At 42.2% G+C, this 13,361-nt stretch overlaps 1 protein-coding gene across 1 annotated transcript in view; it reads left to right on the top strand.

The window, feature by feature from the left end:
* cfap61 (cilia and flagella associated protein 61) overlaps positions 1-13,361 on the top strand; it is a 38,121-nt gene that overhangs the window by 15,351 nt on the left and 9,409 nt on the right. The window contains exons 15-18 of the mRNA XM_087170414.1: positions 3,930-4,057; positions 8,335-8,427; positions 8,927-9,095; positions 10,220-10,397. Of these exons, the coding sequence (XP_087026540.1) occupies positions 3,930-4,057; positions 8,335-8,427; positions 8,927-9,095; positions 10,220-10,397 (568 nt within the window). The remainder of the gene's footprint in view (positions 1-3,929; positions 4,058-8,334; positions 8,428-8,926; positions 9,096-10,219; positions 10,398-13,361) is intronic.

The following is a 13,361-nucleotide window of genomic DNA, read 5'->3' as shown; positions in this document are numbered from 1 at the left end:
CACACACACACACACACACACACACACACACACACACACACACACCCCCTTTACCTGGGTTACACGGCAGTCATGATTTCCAGGATACGGTGCAGATAAGAGCGTTGCCTGCGAGCTTTGTCTCTGCCTCCTGATGTCAGCCTTGGGAAGATTAATCTAATTTAAAGCACCTGTTCCCTCTCTGTCAATACAGGATCATATTAAACAGAGCTGCGGTCATTGTGTGTGTAGGAAAGGTGAAGCATCTCCAGCGTGATAAGAGCCGCTGCACCTGCTCCTCCACACATGCAGATGAGACGGGAGCTTTGTTCTCCTGGTGACCTCATCCCGTTAATTCCTGCAGTATTCAGATGGATGCATGTAAGCATGTCATATGCTTACATGCAATAACAAGTACATGGTTGTTACATACATAAGGTCATAATCATGTGTCATAAATGTCAGTATACAGTACCTGCATGAATCAATGTTTGAAAATCAATCCTTGTCTAATCTGTTTATAGATACTGATTTGATAACTTGTGTAGGAAATGACCAGTAACATTTCCATATAAATATCTCTGCTGCTGTCGCTAGCAGAGATCCAGTCCAGCTGTTCTACTGACTCCTGTACAGTAAAGAGCGTTTCGTTATTGCATGTGGGAACTAAAAACGTTGTTATGCATCCAAACATTTTCCAAATGAGTCTTAAAGGAAACTGTTGAATATTTTCCAGTGTTTAATCTTTAGTTTCAGCTCGTCGTAACGTAAAGTGGTATACGGATCCGAGCAACCAACAACACCAGCAGGTTCTGTTACTTACTGAACTAGCAGAAATTCTGCCAACTGAATGTTATGTTGAAGGTTTTGACCTGGAGCTCTCTACGTCGAGTGAATGCCCGTCCAAGGTTCACTCTTGTTTTATCTCTTCTTCTATCGCTCTCCTTTTTTGCCTCCTCCAACAACACTGGAGGGAGGAGTGCCGGGTGGAGTTACAATGCTTGTTCCCCCCGTCCGACATTTCTGCAATAAATTGAGCCTTCGTTTTTCAGAGAAATTTTTTCAGAGACAGAACTGCAAAGTGAAAACGAGACTCAGAGGAAACCAATCTGAACACAGATGGTGTCATTATTCTACAGCCATTACATTGTGCAATCAACATTTACTTCATAATGATAAAGAAAAAAAAACATGTTGTCACTTTAAGTTTTTGTGTTCACAGACGCAAACCCTTCAATTTTTGTGACGTTGATGTTTTTGTACTGATGAATCAACCAGGAGTGTTTTCATGTCCAGAAAATAAACAGGATGTTTCTCTCCCAAAAGTATCTCCCAAAACTCTCCGGCTGACTTGTCTTTGTAGAATATTTTTGACCTGACAACAACAACAAAAAGTTTGATAAAGAAAAAAAAGAACATTTTTAAGTTTTAAATGAAAAGCTGGAGAATATTTTCTAAAGAACAATGGCTCTAAAGTATTAGCTGCTTTGTTTGCTCTGTTTCATTGCTACAGACTAACAAACTAAACAAAACAAAAGATGACTTATTGTTCTTGTGCAGTCATACATACAACCTACGCTCCTTTATTTTCCTGCCATAGTCAAACCCTGAGCCAGAACTTCTCTGTACGTGACAGATGTTTGGCATGCGGGCCCTCATGGAAATTATTAGAATATTACACAAAGGTTAATTCCACCCTCGGGTTTCCCCCTTTTTTCTCCTTTTTTTTTTTTTTTTTTTTTTTTTTTTTTTTTTTTTTTTTTTTTTTGCTTGATGCTGTTTTGATCCAGCAAGGTGCATTGTGGGGCCAATCTGCCTAATTATAGATGATGAAGGAGCCATTAGCTGCCTCAGATCACTGGGCGAGGACCAGGCAGGCTTGGCGGTGGAGGAATTGGGAAATGAGAACGCTGTGTTCTAGTAATTCCTGCGAGACTCTTTTGTAATTGTTGTGGAAAAGTGTTCCTTAACTGTCAGGTCACATGTCCGACCTCCGGGTTTACATCTCATTACAATGTGGAGCTGCAGTTACTGCAATTCTCATGATTTTCTAGCTTTGTGTGATGAATGTAGAGCAAACACTTGGTTAATGCACAAACAGGAGTTTCAGCAGGATGGCAGAACACCAAGCACAGAAAATAAATTTTGAAAAAAATGACGGATAAAAGAGCAACTCAATGATCAACACAACTACCTCAGTGTCATTGGTTTAATGACAGTGATAAAAGCAACTTGTCTATTTCACTGGACAAAGTTTAGACCCTAGTGTTACTGTAATTCAGAAGTGGTTGCCATGTTTTATTGAATTGAATTGAATTGGGAAACCACAAAGCGAAGCAAACTCCTTCATTCACAGTGTGATGAAGAGGTTGTGGGCTTTTGGACTTCAGTGAAATTGACCCATGTGCTGTGTGACCCTGTCTCTCAGAAATGATTTGCTTTGCCAAATAGATTTTGTGGAAAATGCATTTGCTACCTAGAGTGTGAATAAAGTGAATCCAGTGGATGAAAAGTCCAGCACACAAAATAGATTCCATGACTTAAACGGGATGATGATTTTACAATCTTACAACTTGGCATAACGACCTGCTGATTAGAAAAAAATCCAGGTGGTGCAAGGTGTCCTAAAAATGTATTTGTCGTTGCAGATTAGTACTATATCATTTCTAGGTGACAGATTTGAAGTGCTACATTCATACATTAGCTGCCATTATAGGGCAGTTATCTCTTGTCATTAAGAGACTCTGAGCCTCTCTTCTGATTGGCTGACTGTTTTCTGAGTGATCCAATAAAAATACAGCAGATTTCAGGTAAAAACACTCAGAGAAACCAAATCCTGCAAGGTTTGGATGGTGGGTCCAGGTGGGCGGGGCTTGGTGACTGCTTTGTTGTGACATCACAAAGTTCCAGAAGTCCTGACGGCTGGTTTTAAGGCTCAGTTTCTGAATACAGGCTGTGTGCATTTCTCTGTGGACTGAGGCTTTGATACTTTCACAGTATTAATATAGAAGCTAGAGCTGATCTATAATCACACTACACATGGACACAGACCTTTACACTGGAGGAGCTTTAAGTTACACAATTGTAAATTTGTGATGTGAATCACACAGAAATAAATGAGGAAACACAGTGAAAACAGATTTCAGGCTTTTAATGGATTTACCAAACAACGGTCAGCTAATAGGAAGCAGTGCTGTGCACAAATGAAAATAATCAACTGAACTTAGGTTCATTTATGCTGGGGAAAGAAATCCTGTGCATTAGAGGTTGAAAACAATTTAGAGGGCCTCGGGGTGAAGACGCTTACTGTGTCCACATGTCACTTCCCATTTCTCTCTCATTTCCTGTCAACTCTGTACCATCTGTCTAATAAAGGAATTCAAATGGCCAATAATTCTTGGTGGTATGCAGATGCTCAGTTCAATATGTCAAAGATCTTGAAAAATGAAAGGATTAGAGGCATTTAAAGATGCAGAACCTTCCCTCCAGTCACTCAAGCGGCTCATTCTCAGCCTCAAAGCGTATCTGCTCTCACTTCTCTAAAGAGGAACCGTCTTTTTGGAAAATAACAATTTTCCAACCACCAGTAAAAGGATGGATGTTGGATTCCAGTAATTTTCACTTGGCACAGATTTTCAAAATGTGAGATTTGGCACAAACCTTGTAATGTTAGAGACTATAGAGGTTTTGGTTGAGAGGTTGGTCTCTTCAGCAGGCGGACTAAGTGCCTTGATGAAAGCTGGTTCCTGCTTTATCCCATAAAATTCAAATGGGGAAAAATTAGACACATCATTATGTAATGCTTTTAGTGGGTTAATAATTACGGGTATATGCATTTGGTGATTATTTCATTTTCAGAAAATGGCACCAGACATTCTGGGAATGAGGAGCGTCCTCCAGAAGTAAAAACCAGTAACTCTGACTGACTGTCTCCTCTCTGTCTCTCTCAGGCACCGTTTGCTCTCAGCCTCATCAGCAGAAAGTTAACCATGGAGCCAAAGGTCACCGTTAATGCCAGGATTGTCGTGGTGGGGGCGTCAGACACAGGTTTATCGTTCCTTGAGGTGCTCTGTTTCTGGTGAGTTTGAGCTCTTCTGTCATTTTTCCTCCCAGATGTGCAGTAGGTTGCATAATGCAGCAGTGACTGATAATGTCACAGCGTTTCCTCTGCTGGATTTAACACGGCCAGATTAACCTGTTAGGGAGCCCTGGGGCAAAAATTTGCTGTCAGGCCCCATTAACCCCCCTTCCCCTCCCCACACACACACATACACACCTCTCACCATCTGTGCGTTGTGTATGGAGCCTGTCGTCGCCAAGTTCCCATCTAGGACAGTGCACACAGCAGACTACACATGGCGGCTTCATTATTTGCTCAGAAACCAACCAGCACTTAAATTCCCTGATGCCAAGTTTTCACTGAGTTTGTTGTAATTTGATTAAAGTATAAGGCTGATAATACTCTGTCTTTCCTGTTAAGTAATCCCACGAGAAGTCCAAAACAAACAGTGAATTAATCCAACTAACAAGTATTGTGTGTATCAAAAGCCTGATCCTGCTTAGCTGTTGTCCCTAAATTCCATTGTTGGCGGGACCACAACAGCGTGGCCAGCACTATAATCTCGAATGTCGCTGACTGACTGAGTGAATGATCATAGTTCCACCATTGGTGTGTGTATGTATATAAACCAAATAAATACAACTTAATTAGCCAGAATCACAGCTCAGTCTTTGGCTTAAACCGATGTGTTTTATTTTAGCAGCAGCTTGGAAATGTCTTGGAAGTTAACATGTAGTGTTAATGGGCAACGTTTGAGTCTCTGTTTCATACTTGTTCTGTTGTCTGACAGAAACAGGAAAATATGTAAATGAGAACAGATTTGTTGGAAATTCGCCTGCATTAAAATACTGTCCATGTGAGGAGGAGGAGGAGGAGGAGGAGGAGGAGGAAGAGAGAAGCAAACAGATAAAGGCAGAATGCAAATAGCCTACGACACAGTCCAGCCATATACCAGGTTTTGACCTAGTCTTGTAGTTTATTTTGACTCAATCACCCATACACCCCCCTCCTGCCCCAAATATTCCCCAGTGCTCCAAATGTGGATTAATCCGCTGCTGAAAGTAGTCCCCAACAAATACAGTACTCTGTCCTCCTGTTTTTAAAGATGTATGTCTTCAGTAGGAACCAATGGGCTTTGGGCTGAGTGACAAAGCAGGGGACACTTATAGAGAGGCGGACTAACATATTGTTGGTTTTGGTCTGTCCATGACAGAGCCACACACCGAACCACAATCAAACCAGAATGACTCCAGGCAGAGGAAACACTGTGACTCTGAATCTGCCAGTAGCTCTCTGTATGTTTAACACAGGCAGGTAACAGAAGAACAGTCACTTTTATCTCCAACAGCCAGTAAACACAGACGCGTCGGTTCACACTACATGTGGTTAAAACACAAGAGAATCTTCCATAAATAGCACTGCGATGATTCAGGAGGTATAATAGACAGCTGGCAGCTGTTATAATGAAAAGTATTCACATGATCATATTTATCACTGATTCTATATAGAGAAATACTCCACAGTGTCCCCTCAGCCCGAGGAGAGCAGTCTCTCACTAAAGCTTCTCTTTCATTTCTTTATCGGCTTTTATTCCAGGAATCCAATCTCTGGAAATGTCACTTGACTCCGGGTCGGACATCTTACATGTTTGCCTTCGTCCTCGCTTTGTGAGATTAACTGCTCCAGCAAATAATAAGAAGCACAGGGCTGCTGATTCAGACCACGGCGATAGCTGCCAGGCAACCAGGGTTGTTGTTTTGTGCGAGTGAGATCTCACTGCTCGCGGAGCTGCTGAAGCTGGCATGGCACCGGTGCCGGGGTGGGTGCACGCAGCTGTCTGAGGCCTGGCATTCAGGAGGGCGCTGGCCCCCCTTTAATTAGCCACTCCACTGTTTCCCCCTGTCAGGGATCTGCTGCAGCGATCTGTGTTTGCTGTCACTAATGAGTTGACTAATGAGACAGTTAGTGTCCGCTGAACTAATGGTGAGGCGGCGACACATTGAGAGGGTGAATGATGGGTCAGTTTCGGCCTGCTGGGGCCCCCCTTATCAGCCCTGCCCAAACGTCCAACCCCCTGCCCCGCACAGCTCCTCCACCCCAACACAGCTTTCCATGTGCTCACTGAATCCAGCCCAGCAGCACCCCCCCACCCACCCCCAACTCCATTACTGACTGGGACAGGGTCAGACAGATAAAGAGCTCTGCGGCGGCTCGGCCCTCTGCTCGCCGCGGTCAGGCTGCAGGGTCACCGCGGCCGTCTGTCACCGGCTGATAACAGAGCAAATCCAGAGCCGCTGATTCAGTCACATCCAGACGCCAATAATTGGCCTTAATGCCTCAGTGCTGCACCATAAATCCACCTCCTGGCACAGATTAACAAGGAAAGTTTCACTGCAGTCATTGTCTGCTGTTTGTTGTGATGATAATTATTGTTATTATTATTATCATTATAATAATAATAATAATAATAATTATAATAATAATAATAATAATAATAATAATTATTATTATTATTATTATTATTATTATTATTATTATTATGTTAAAAATCAAGGATCAAACCCTGACGACACAAAAGGTTCTTATTTCATCTGTAAACACTAGAAAAATCAATCTACAGATTTTTATTCATTTTCATATGTTCATGTTGCTGCTCTCTACAAGTGAGTCATCTAGTCAATTAATCCATTAGTCCATCAATAGAAAATGAAATAATTTCATTCGTTTCAGTTATTTATCAAGCAAAATGGCCAAAAGGTTTCTGGTTCCTGCTTCCAAATGGGACAAGTACATTCTCTCTGCTTAACTGTGAAACCTTTTATGGGTAAAATAAACAGATGGAAGTGTTTATTATTGATTAATCCACTGAATAAAATACAAGTTTACAGAATTGGCTCTAATGCTGCTAGAGATCTTAAGTTGACTAAATCTCTGCTAGTTGACAAATTTGTCGTGACACATAAACCCATATTGTCCAGTCGTATAACTATGTGTGTGTCCTTCTTCGTATCCGGTCAGTTCACCAGCGTTGTGGCGTCTGGTGCTGTAGATCTGTGCCGGTGGGCGTTAATTTAGCAGGAAGCTGAGATAAGAACGGTGCAGGAGGTGATCAGAGGCGTCGGTGTGATAATGGCTGGACACTGCAAGGTACACACTCTGCTATTCACCAAACGCAGGAGCTGGAGCTGCTCTTATCAGCGGTGTAATGTCCTGAAGGCCAACACAAAGGATGTCATTTGCATCACAACAGATGTTTTTTTTGGGGGGGGTTTTTTCACTGTGGGCAGTAAAAACACACCAGAGTGAGTCCACAGTGCTTTAGTGGGCTGGAGAATTTCCTCATGAGAAGATTTCAAACAGATAATCAACATCGGAGATTTTGTATTTACTTTATATTTCAAAATATGTTAAATTATAAATATTATTTTGATCCATTTTCACAAGTGCATGGTATTACAGGAGAAAGTGGAGGCTACATGTGTACTACATAGTCACAACAGAAATCCCATGTAGACCGTCGACAGTGGATATTTTGTGATCCCGGAGCTGCATTACTGACATAGCAGACATCGTGTCAAAGGTTTAGTTTGCCCCACTCCAACAGATGCAAACAAAGCTAACAGGGTCGTGAGGGAGATATCAGGCAAACAGTGTGTGCACCTCCACAAAGACCCGAGAAGAGGTCTAATTATTCAGAGGAAGTGAAATCTACAGGGTGGGTGTAACACAGGTGCCTCTCTCACCAGAAACCTTGTTCCGTTATCCACTCTGCACATGATCTGTAATACTTTGCTCTTTCCACCTGGACTACCACTAACCAACATCCTTGGCAGCTAACACTGGTGGAATGAAAGGAAATCTAACTGTCAGGGAAACGTGTTAATCTCAGGTTTTGATTCAGATAAATTACTCGTATGAATTGAAACCGTCTTGTATAAGAGCTAATCCTTGATCCTACTGAACTCCTCCGCGCTAATGACATTAGCAGCTGCAGCAGCAGCTGATATTAGGGCCAATCATCTTTGCAGATGTAACAGAGTTGATGATACAAACTGTCCTGACACACAAAGCAAAGTTAAGAGATTTATTTACTCTTTGTTTTCCTCTTGACATTGGCTGACATTAGTCAGGCTTTCTAAAAGTTGTTCCACGTCTCCAGATGAAGAATGTAGGTTGCTGCAGAAATTAAAGTCGTCCTTTCGTGGAAAACATTCCTCTCACACTGTGTCCTGTGAGTGTTCACTGTGTTCTGTGAAAAGCACTCATGTTTTTCTGTGTTGTTTGTTCCCTCGTAGCCCTCACCTGAGGTTCAACAACCTGACCCTGGTCTCAACACACGGTTTCCCCGGCGACTACAACCACGAGGACGTCGGATTCCTGTCCACAAGGTGAGCGAGTATAAGAATGTAATAACAGACATGAAAATGGAAAATCATTGTCTGGCATTGAACACTAGGTATCTTTATATTAAATCTAATACTGTGATTATAACAGAATCAAAATGTTCCATATAAACAACTCAATCCGGATTAACAGGCCCAAACAGATGGTTTTTCACAGGACATATTCTCCTCCGTCTTGATGTGAATCACGAGGACGTACGTTTCTCCACTTCCCAAACACAGCAGCTTCTGTGCTGAGCTGGTCCTCTGCACCCGGAGAATTTGTTTTTAATACAAACTCTTAAAGGACTGAACATTGTTGGACACCGAGACGAGAAAAAGATAAGATAGCTGTTGAGGAAGACGAATGCATGACATATTCATCATGTGCATGATGTAACAGGCATGTGAACGCCATCTGTGCGTATATGTTGTTTCTAGCTTGAAGAAAAACTGTTCAAGCAGAATCTAAGTTTCTCCGTCTTACCGTGTTTGTTTCCTGCAGTCATGCATACAGCAGCAGAGACTTGGCCCAGCTCCCTCTTCACTCCTGCATCAACGTGGTGACCGGGAAGATGGTGAGCATCAACAGGAAGTCCAAACACATCCGGGTGTCTGGTGGTAAGAAGGTTCCCTACGACCACCTCATCCTCTGTACAGGCCTGCAGCACCGGGTGAGACGAGCTCGCATACATGTCACACAGAGCATGTGATTATTATACATTTATCAAAACACAACATTTCATGTGACAGTCATGTGAGTGCTACTGTCCTGATTGTGAAGTTCCCCCGATATTTATAATATGGAAATGTGTCCCGCTCAGTAAACAAGGAACCTCGTCAGAGCCATACAAAAACTAGAAGAGCTCAATATTCACTGTTGAATCCAAACTCCTCCCTCTTTGCATTGCATTACATTACATACATAACATACATATCAACCAACAGCAGTGAGAACAGCTGAGCCCGCAGGAGCTCGTCAAAGTTTTGGGCCTGTTTTTAAATCTGTCATTGTTTGTCTTTTAAGTGTGTCAATGTGAACAACCAGACTGTCAGTGCGTTACAGTCAAACACAAAGACAGACTCACAGGTTTTAGACTTGAGTCGTCTCTGGTGCACAGTCCTTATTCCTCTGTGTTTAACTGCACATCCAGCACGTAGCTGCTGCTGCAGCTGCCTTCTGTGCACAGCAGCTGGCTAAAGAGTTCAGAGTGAAAACACAGAGAAATGTTGTGGATCATTTTTTGCATTAGTGTGCAAATTAGAGCCCAACTATCAGCTGAGACATTTGGTGTCAGTTATGTTATCCATTTGATTAATTGCCCCTCACAAAGAGGTTTGATCCACCTGTCACATCCACTGCTCCTTCCTCAGCTTCTGAAGATTTTACTTTTGTATTCTAGGATAAAGGAAATGTTAGTTTTGGATGGTGTCAGTTTGAGCTACACTGTATGAGATAAATTGACTTTTACTTTATCAAAGATTTTAAACTGAAGCCTGAGTCTAATAGCAGTTTGTATGACGTGTAGTTCTTAATCATGATGTAAATGCTCGTGTCTTGATCCATAGAATTTTGGACCTAAGCAAATATTCAAAGCAACCATTACAAGCAAAATACTGTAACCAGTGAGAATATGACCTCATTCATCCGTCCATTCAAAGCGCTACTCATCCTCTATGATTCATTATTTATGTCCAGATCCTGAGCAGTTTTCACTGAAGGTACTTTATTGTTAGAGGTGTACGTCATGAATCAAATGTGATGTAACTGGTGTATTTATGTCATGTGGTGCTGTAGGTGCCCTGTCCCTCCGGTGTGGACCTCAGCCAGCCGGTCACTAATAGCCAGCTGCAGCCTCAGTCTGCTCACCGCAGGTACACCGGGCCCGTCCCCTCCAACCTCTTCACCCTCAACGACCTCTATGACTGCATGGCTGCTCGCCGCTGGCTGTGCGCCAACTTTGTAGAGCTGGAGGGTAAGTGAACACCCCCTCCACACACACACACACACACACACACACACACACGCACACACATACACACACACACACACACACACACACACACATAGAGAGAGAACCTAAAATTAATCTGCAGTAGTATGTCATTACTCAGCCAGTCAGCGCTGAAGTGGCCCGGTATAATTAGCAGCTAATTAGCTGCAGAGAAATCTTTCATCTCTGTGAATCAGGTTGGCCTCTTCCATCCACTTTCCATTATCATATCACTTTCTGAGAGCCAGGCTTTTCAGAGCAGGAAAAAAACACACAGTGTCATTAAGCAAAATTAATCTGCTCTCTGAAGGAATTGTGCAGTGATCTAGAGTGAGGCTTTTATACATACTAATTAGTTGATCCCAGTCATAAAGGAACACCATTAATAAATGCAAATTGCGATGGCAGACTCCAGCAGATACCATGTTTATTTCCATATTTTAATAAGAAAAACAAGAGGAAACAGTAAGTGCATGTAAATTTAAGCATTAGATTAAAGCATAGGAGTATTTTCTCTTCTGTCTCGGCACCAGTTTCTTTAAGGATATTTTTCTTATTGACAGCAAATCCCATGAAAACACAGAAACCAATGGACTTTCTGATGATGATGTCCCCACTCTCTCTGTGCCTCTCATCTCCAAGCTGTTTGTTTCTACTGAAGTTGTAACTCTTTAAAAATGGTTCACAATTATGTTTCAGTAATTTCCAACAGCTGGACTAGTTTTTTTTTATCAGACAAACAGGAGTCAACAGAATTTGTAAAAAAAAAAAAAAAAAAAGTCTTCCTCCGGAGCTTTATAAAGCTTTAACATTTTAACCTTTAAGCACTGCGCCTCGACTTCCCCTCTCTGTACACTTCACAAAAGCATGTTTCAGTGGGTAGCGGCAGTCGTAGTAAAAGGAATAAAGGGAAGAAGTGAGCAGTGGGATATAGATTTATTGATCACAGAGGAGAAGCTCTGCGTTCTGGTGGCCTTGACGGTTCAGCAGCAGCACTCCTCCTGTTCAGCACCACGGACAGAGACGCTGAACAGCAGCTGTTTAAAAGCTGTGTTCATCTCTGACATCACCTCTACTCTGCTACTGACAAACATTACACTGGCTTCAACTCTACAGCCTGATTTGAGTTCTCACCGACTGTGTAGAGGTGTATCAGCATTTCTTTGAGCTCTTTCTTGGCTGCCATCGTGTTTTTAATAGTTTTATTTTAATGTTTATTAATTCTTTTTTCTTTTTTTGTTTAAAAACATACCAGAGTTATTGTAAATGTCATATCATTTGGTTGTGTGGAGAAACCTTAATATAATATACAGTGGTTGAAAAAATATATGAAAAAAGGAAGTGGAGAAATGTTGCTGCACTCATTTTTAAAGCTCCATATTTTCTTCTTCTTCTGTGTTTTATTTGAAGTGTTGATCCATAAGAAGATACATTTGTGGTTTTAAGAACCAAAAACTATCTCAGTGTAGTTTTACATCTCCTCTCTCAGGCGTCTTTCTGGAGCTCTAGTAACAACAGGTCAGTGAGCCAATCAGAAGAGAGGAGGCTCTGAGCCTGTCTTCTGATTGGCTCACTGTTTTCTGAGTGATCCAATAAAAATATCGTTGATTTCAGGTAAAAACATTCAGAGAAACCAAATCCTGTAAAGGTTTGGATGGTGGGTCCAGGTGGGCGGGGCTTGGTGACTGCTTTGTTGTGACATCACAAAGTTCCAGAAGTCCTGACGGCTGGTTTTAAGGCTCAGTTTCTGAATACAGGCTGTGTGCATTTCTCTGTGGACTGACGCTTTGATACTTTCACAGTATTAATATAGAAGCTAGAGCTGATCTATAATCACACTACACATGGACACAGACCTTTACATTGGAGGAGCTTTAAGGTGCATGTCTTTGGGATAAAATGATCTGTTTTGTATCCAACATTATATGAAATCCAATACCAACAAAAAAGCACAGTACACCATGACTTCATGCACATATTAAATCTGAGTTGATGTTGTCTTTGTCTCACAGACCTCTGGAATGACAGCCCTGATGCTTCAGGCTTTGTGCTTTTAAATTGAATATAACCAGTGAAAGATGAGCAGGACACACACCGTCTTTATATTGGAGCTTGTATCTTCTGTGTGTGATTTGTTTCTCTCCATGTGTTAAACACACGGCTCGTTGTTTAGGAAAAAACATATGAAGCTTTTCCTGTCTCTTCCAAGGCTTCACACTATTGTTGACTGGAAAATCATTCGTACGATGCCTCAATAGTGAAAAGACAGAGCTCCTTTGCAAAATAGTCTTTAGTTTTAGAAATTGTTTTTTTAGAAATCAATGCTTCATGGTCACTTCTAAGTTTCTCTAATTGTAGAGTTTGTATTTGGAATATAGCGTCTGTCGTCCCTACAATCGCAAGTAACCACGAGTAAAACAGAGAAACATTAACCCAAACTGAGCACAAGTTTTCTTTATTTTTCACTCTGTAAGAAGAGAGTCAGAAACCATCATGGCGTCTCACGTCTGTCAATCAGGAGCAGAAAAAGCAGCTTCTCCTGTTTGAGCTGAGCCGTTTAAAAAGTACGAGCACATATCACTTCAGCTTCAGTTGTAGATATGTGACGTGGTTCTCATGTCGGTGTCGGTCTGTTTCTCTCTCGCTGGTCACCAGATAAAGCCATCGTGTACGGAAACAACATCGATGTCTACACCACAGTGGAGACTTTGCTCGGCCTTGGCGTCCACGGGTCTCGTATCCATCTCGTCCTCCCGCCTCCTGAACCCGGCGTCTCCTGCTTCGGTGACCCCGCCGTGGAGGAAGCCGCGGCGACTGCCATGGAGAAGGCCGAGGTCCACGTCCACCACAACTGCCTGCTGGCCCAGATGAAAAACGGCGAGCACCCCGACCTTCTCACCTCAGCGTCGTTCACCACCGACGCAGAGCCTCTCCATCTGCAGTGTG

Source organism: Seriola lalandi, unplaced genomic scaffold (assembly GCF_002814215.2).
Source record: "Seriola lalandi dorsalis isolate HSWRI2012SDOR001 ecotype SW California unplaced genomic scaffold, Sedor1 jcf7180002054947, whole genome shotgun sequence".
NCBI classification, from domain to species: Eukaryota; Metazoa; Chordata; class Actinopteri; order Carangiformes; family Carangidae; genus Seriola; species Seriola lalandi.
The sequence above is the reverse complement of the archived record's forward strand: the minus strand, read 5'-3'. Positions and strand labels throughout refer to the sequence as shown.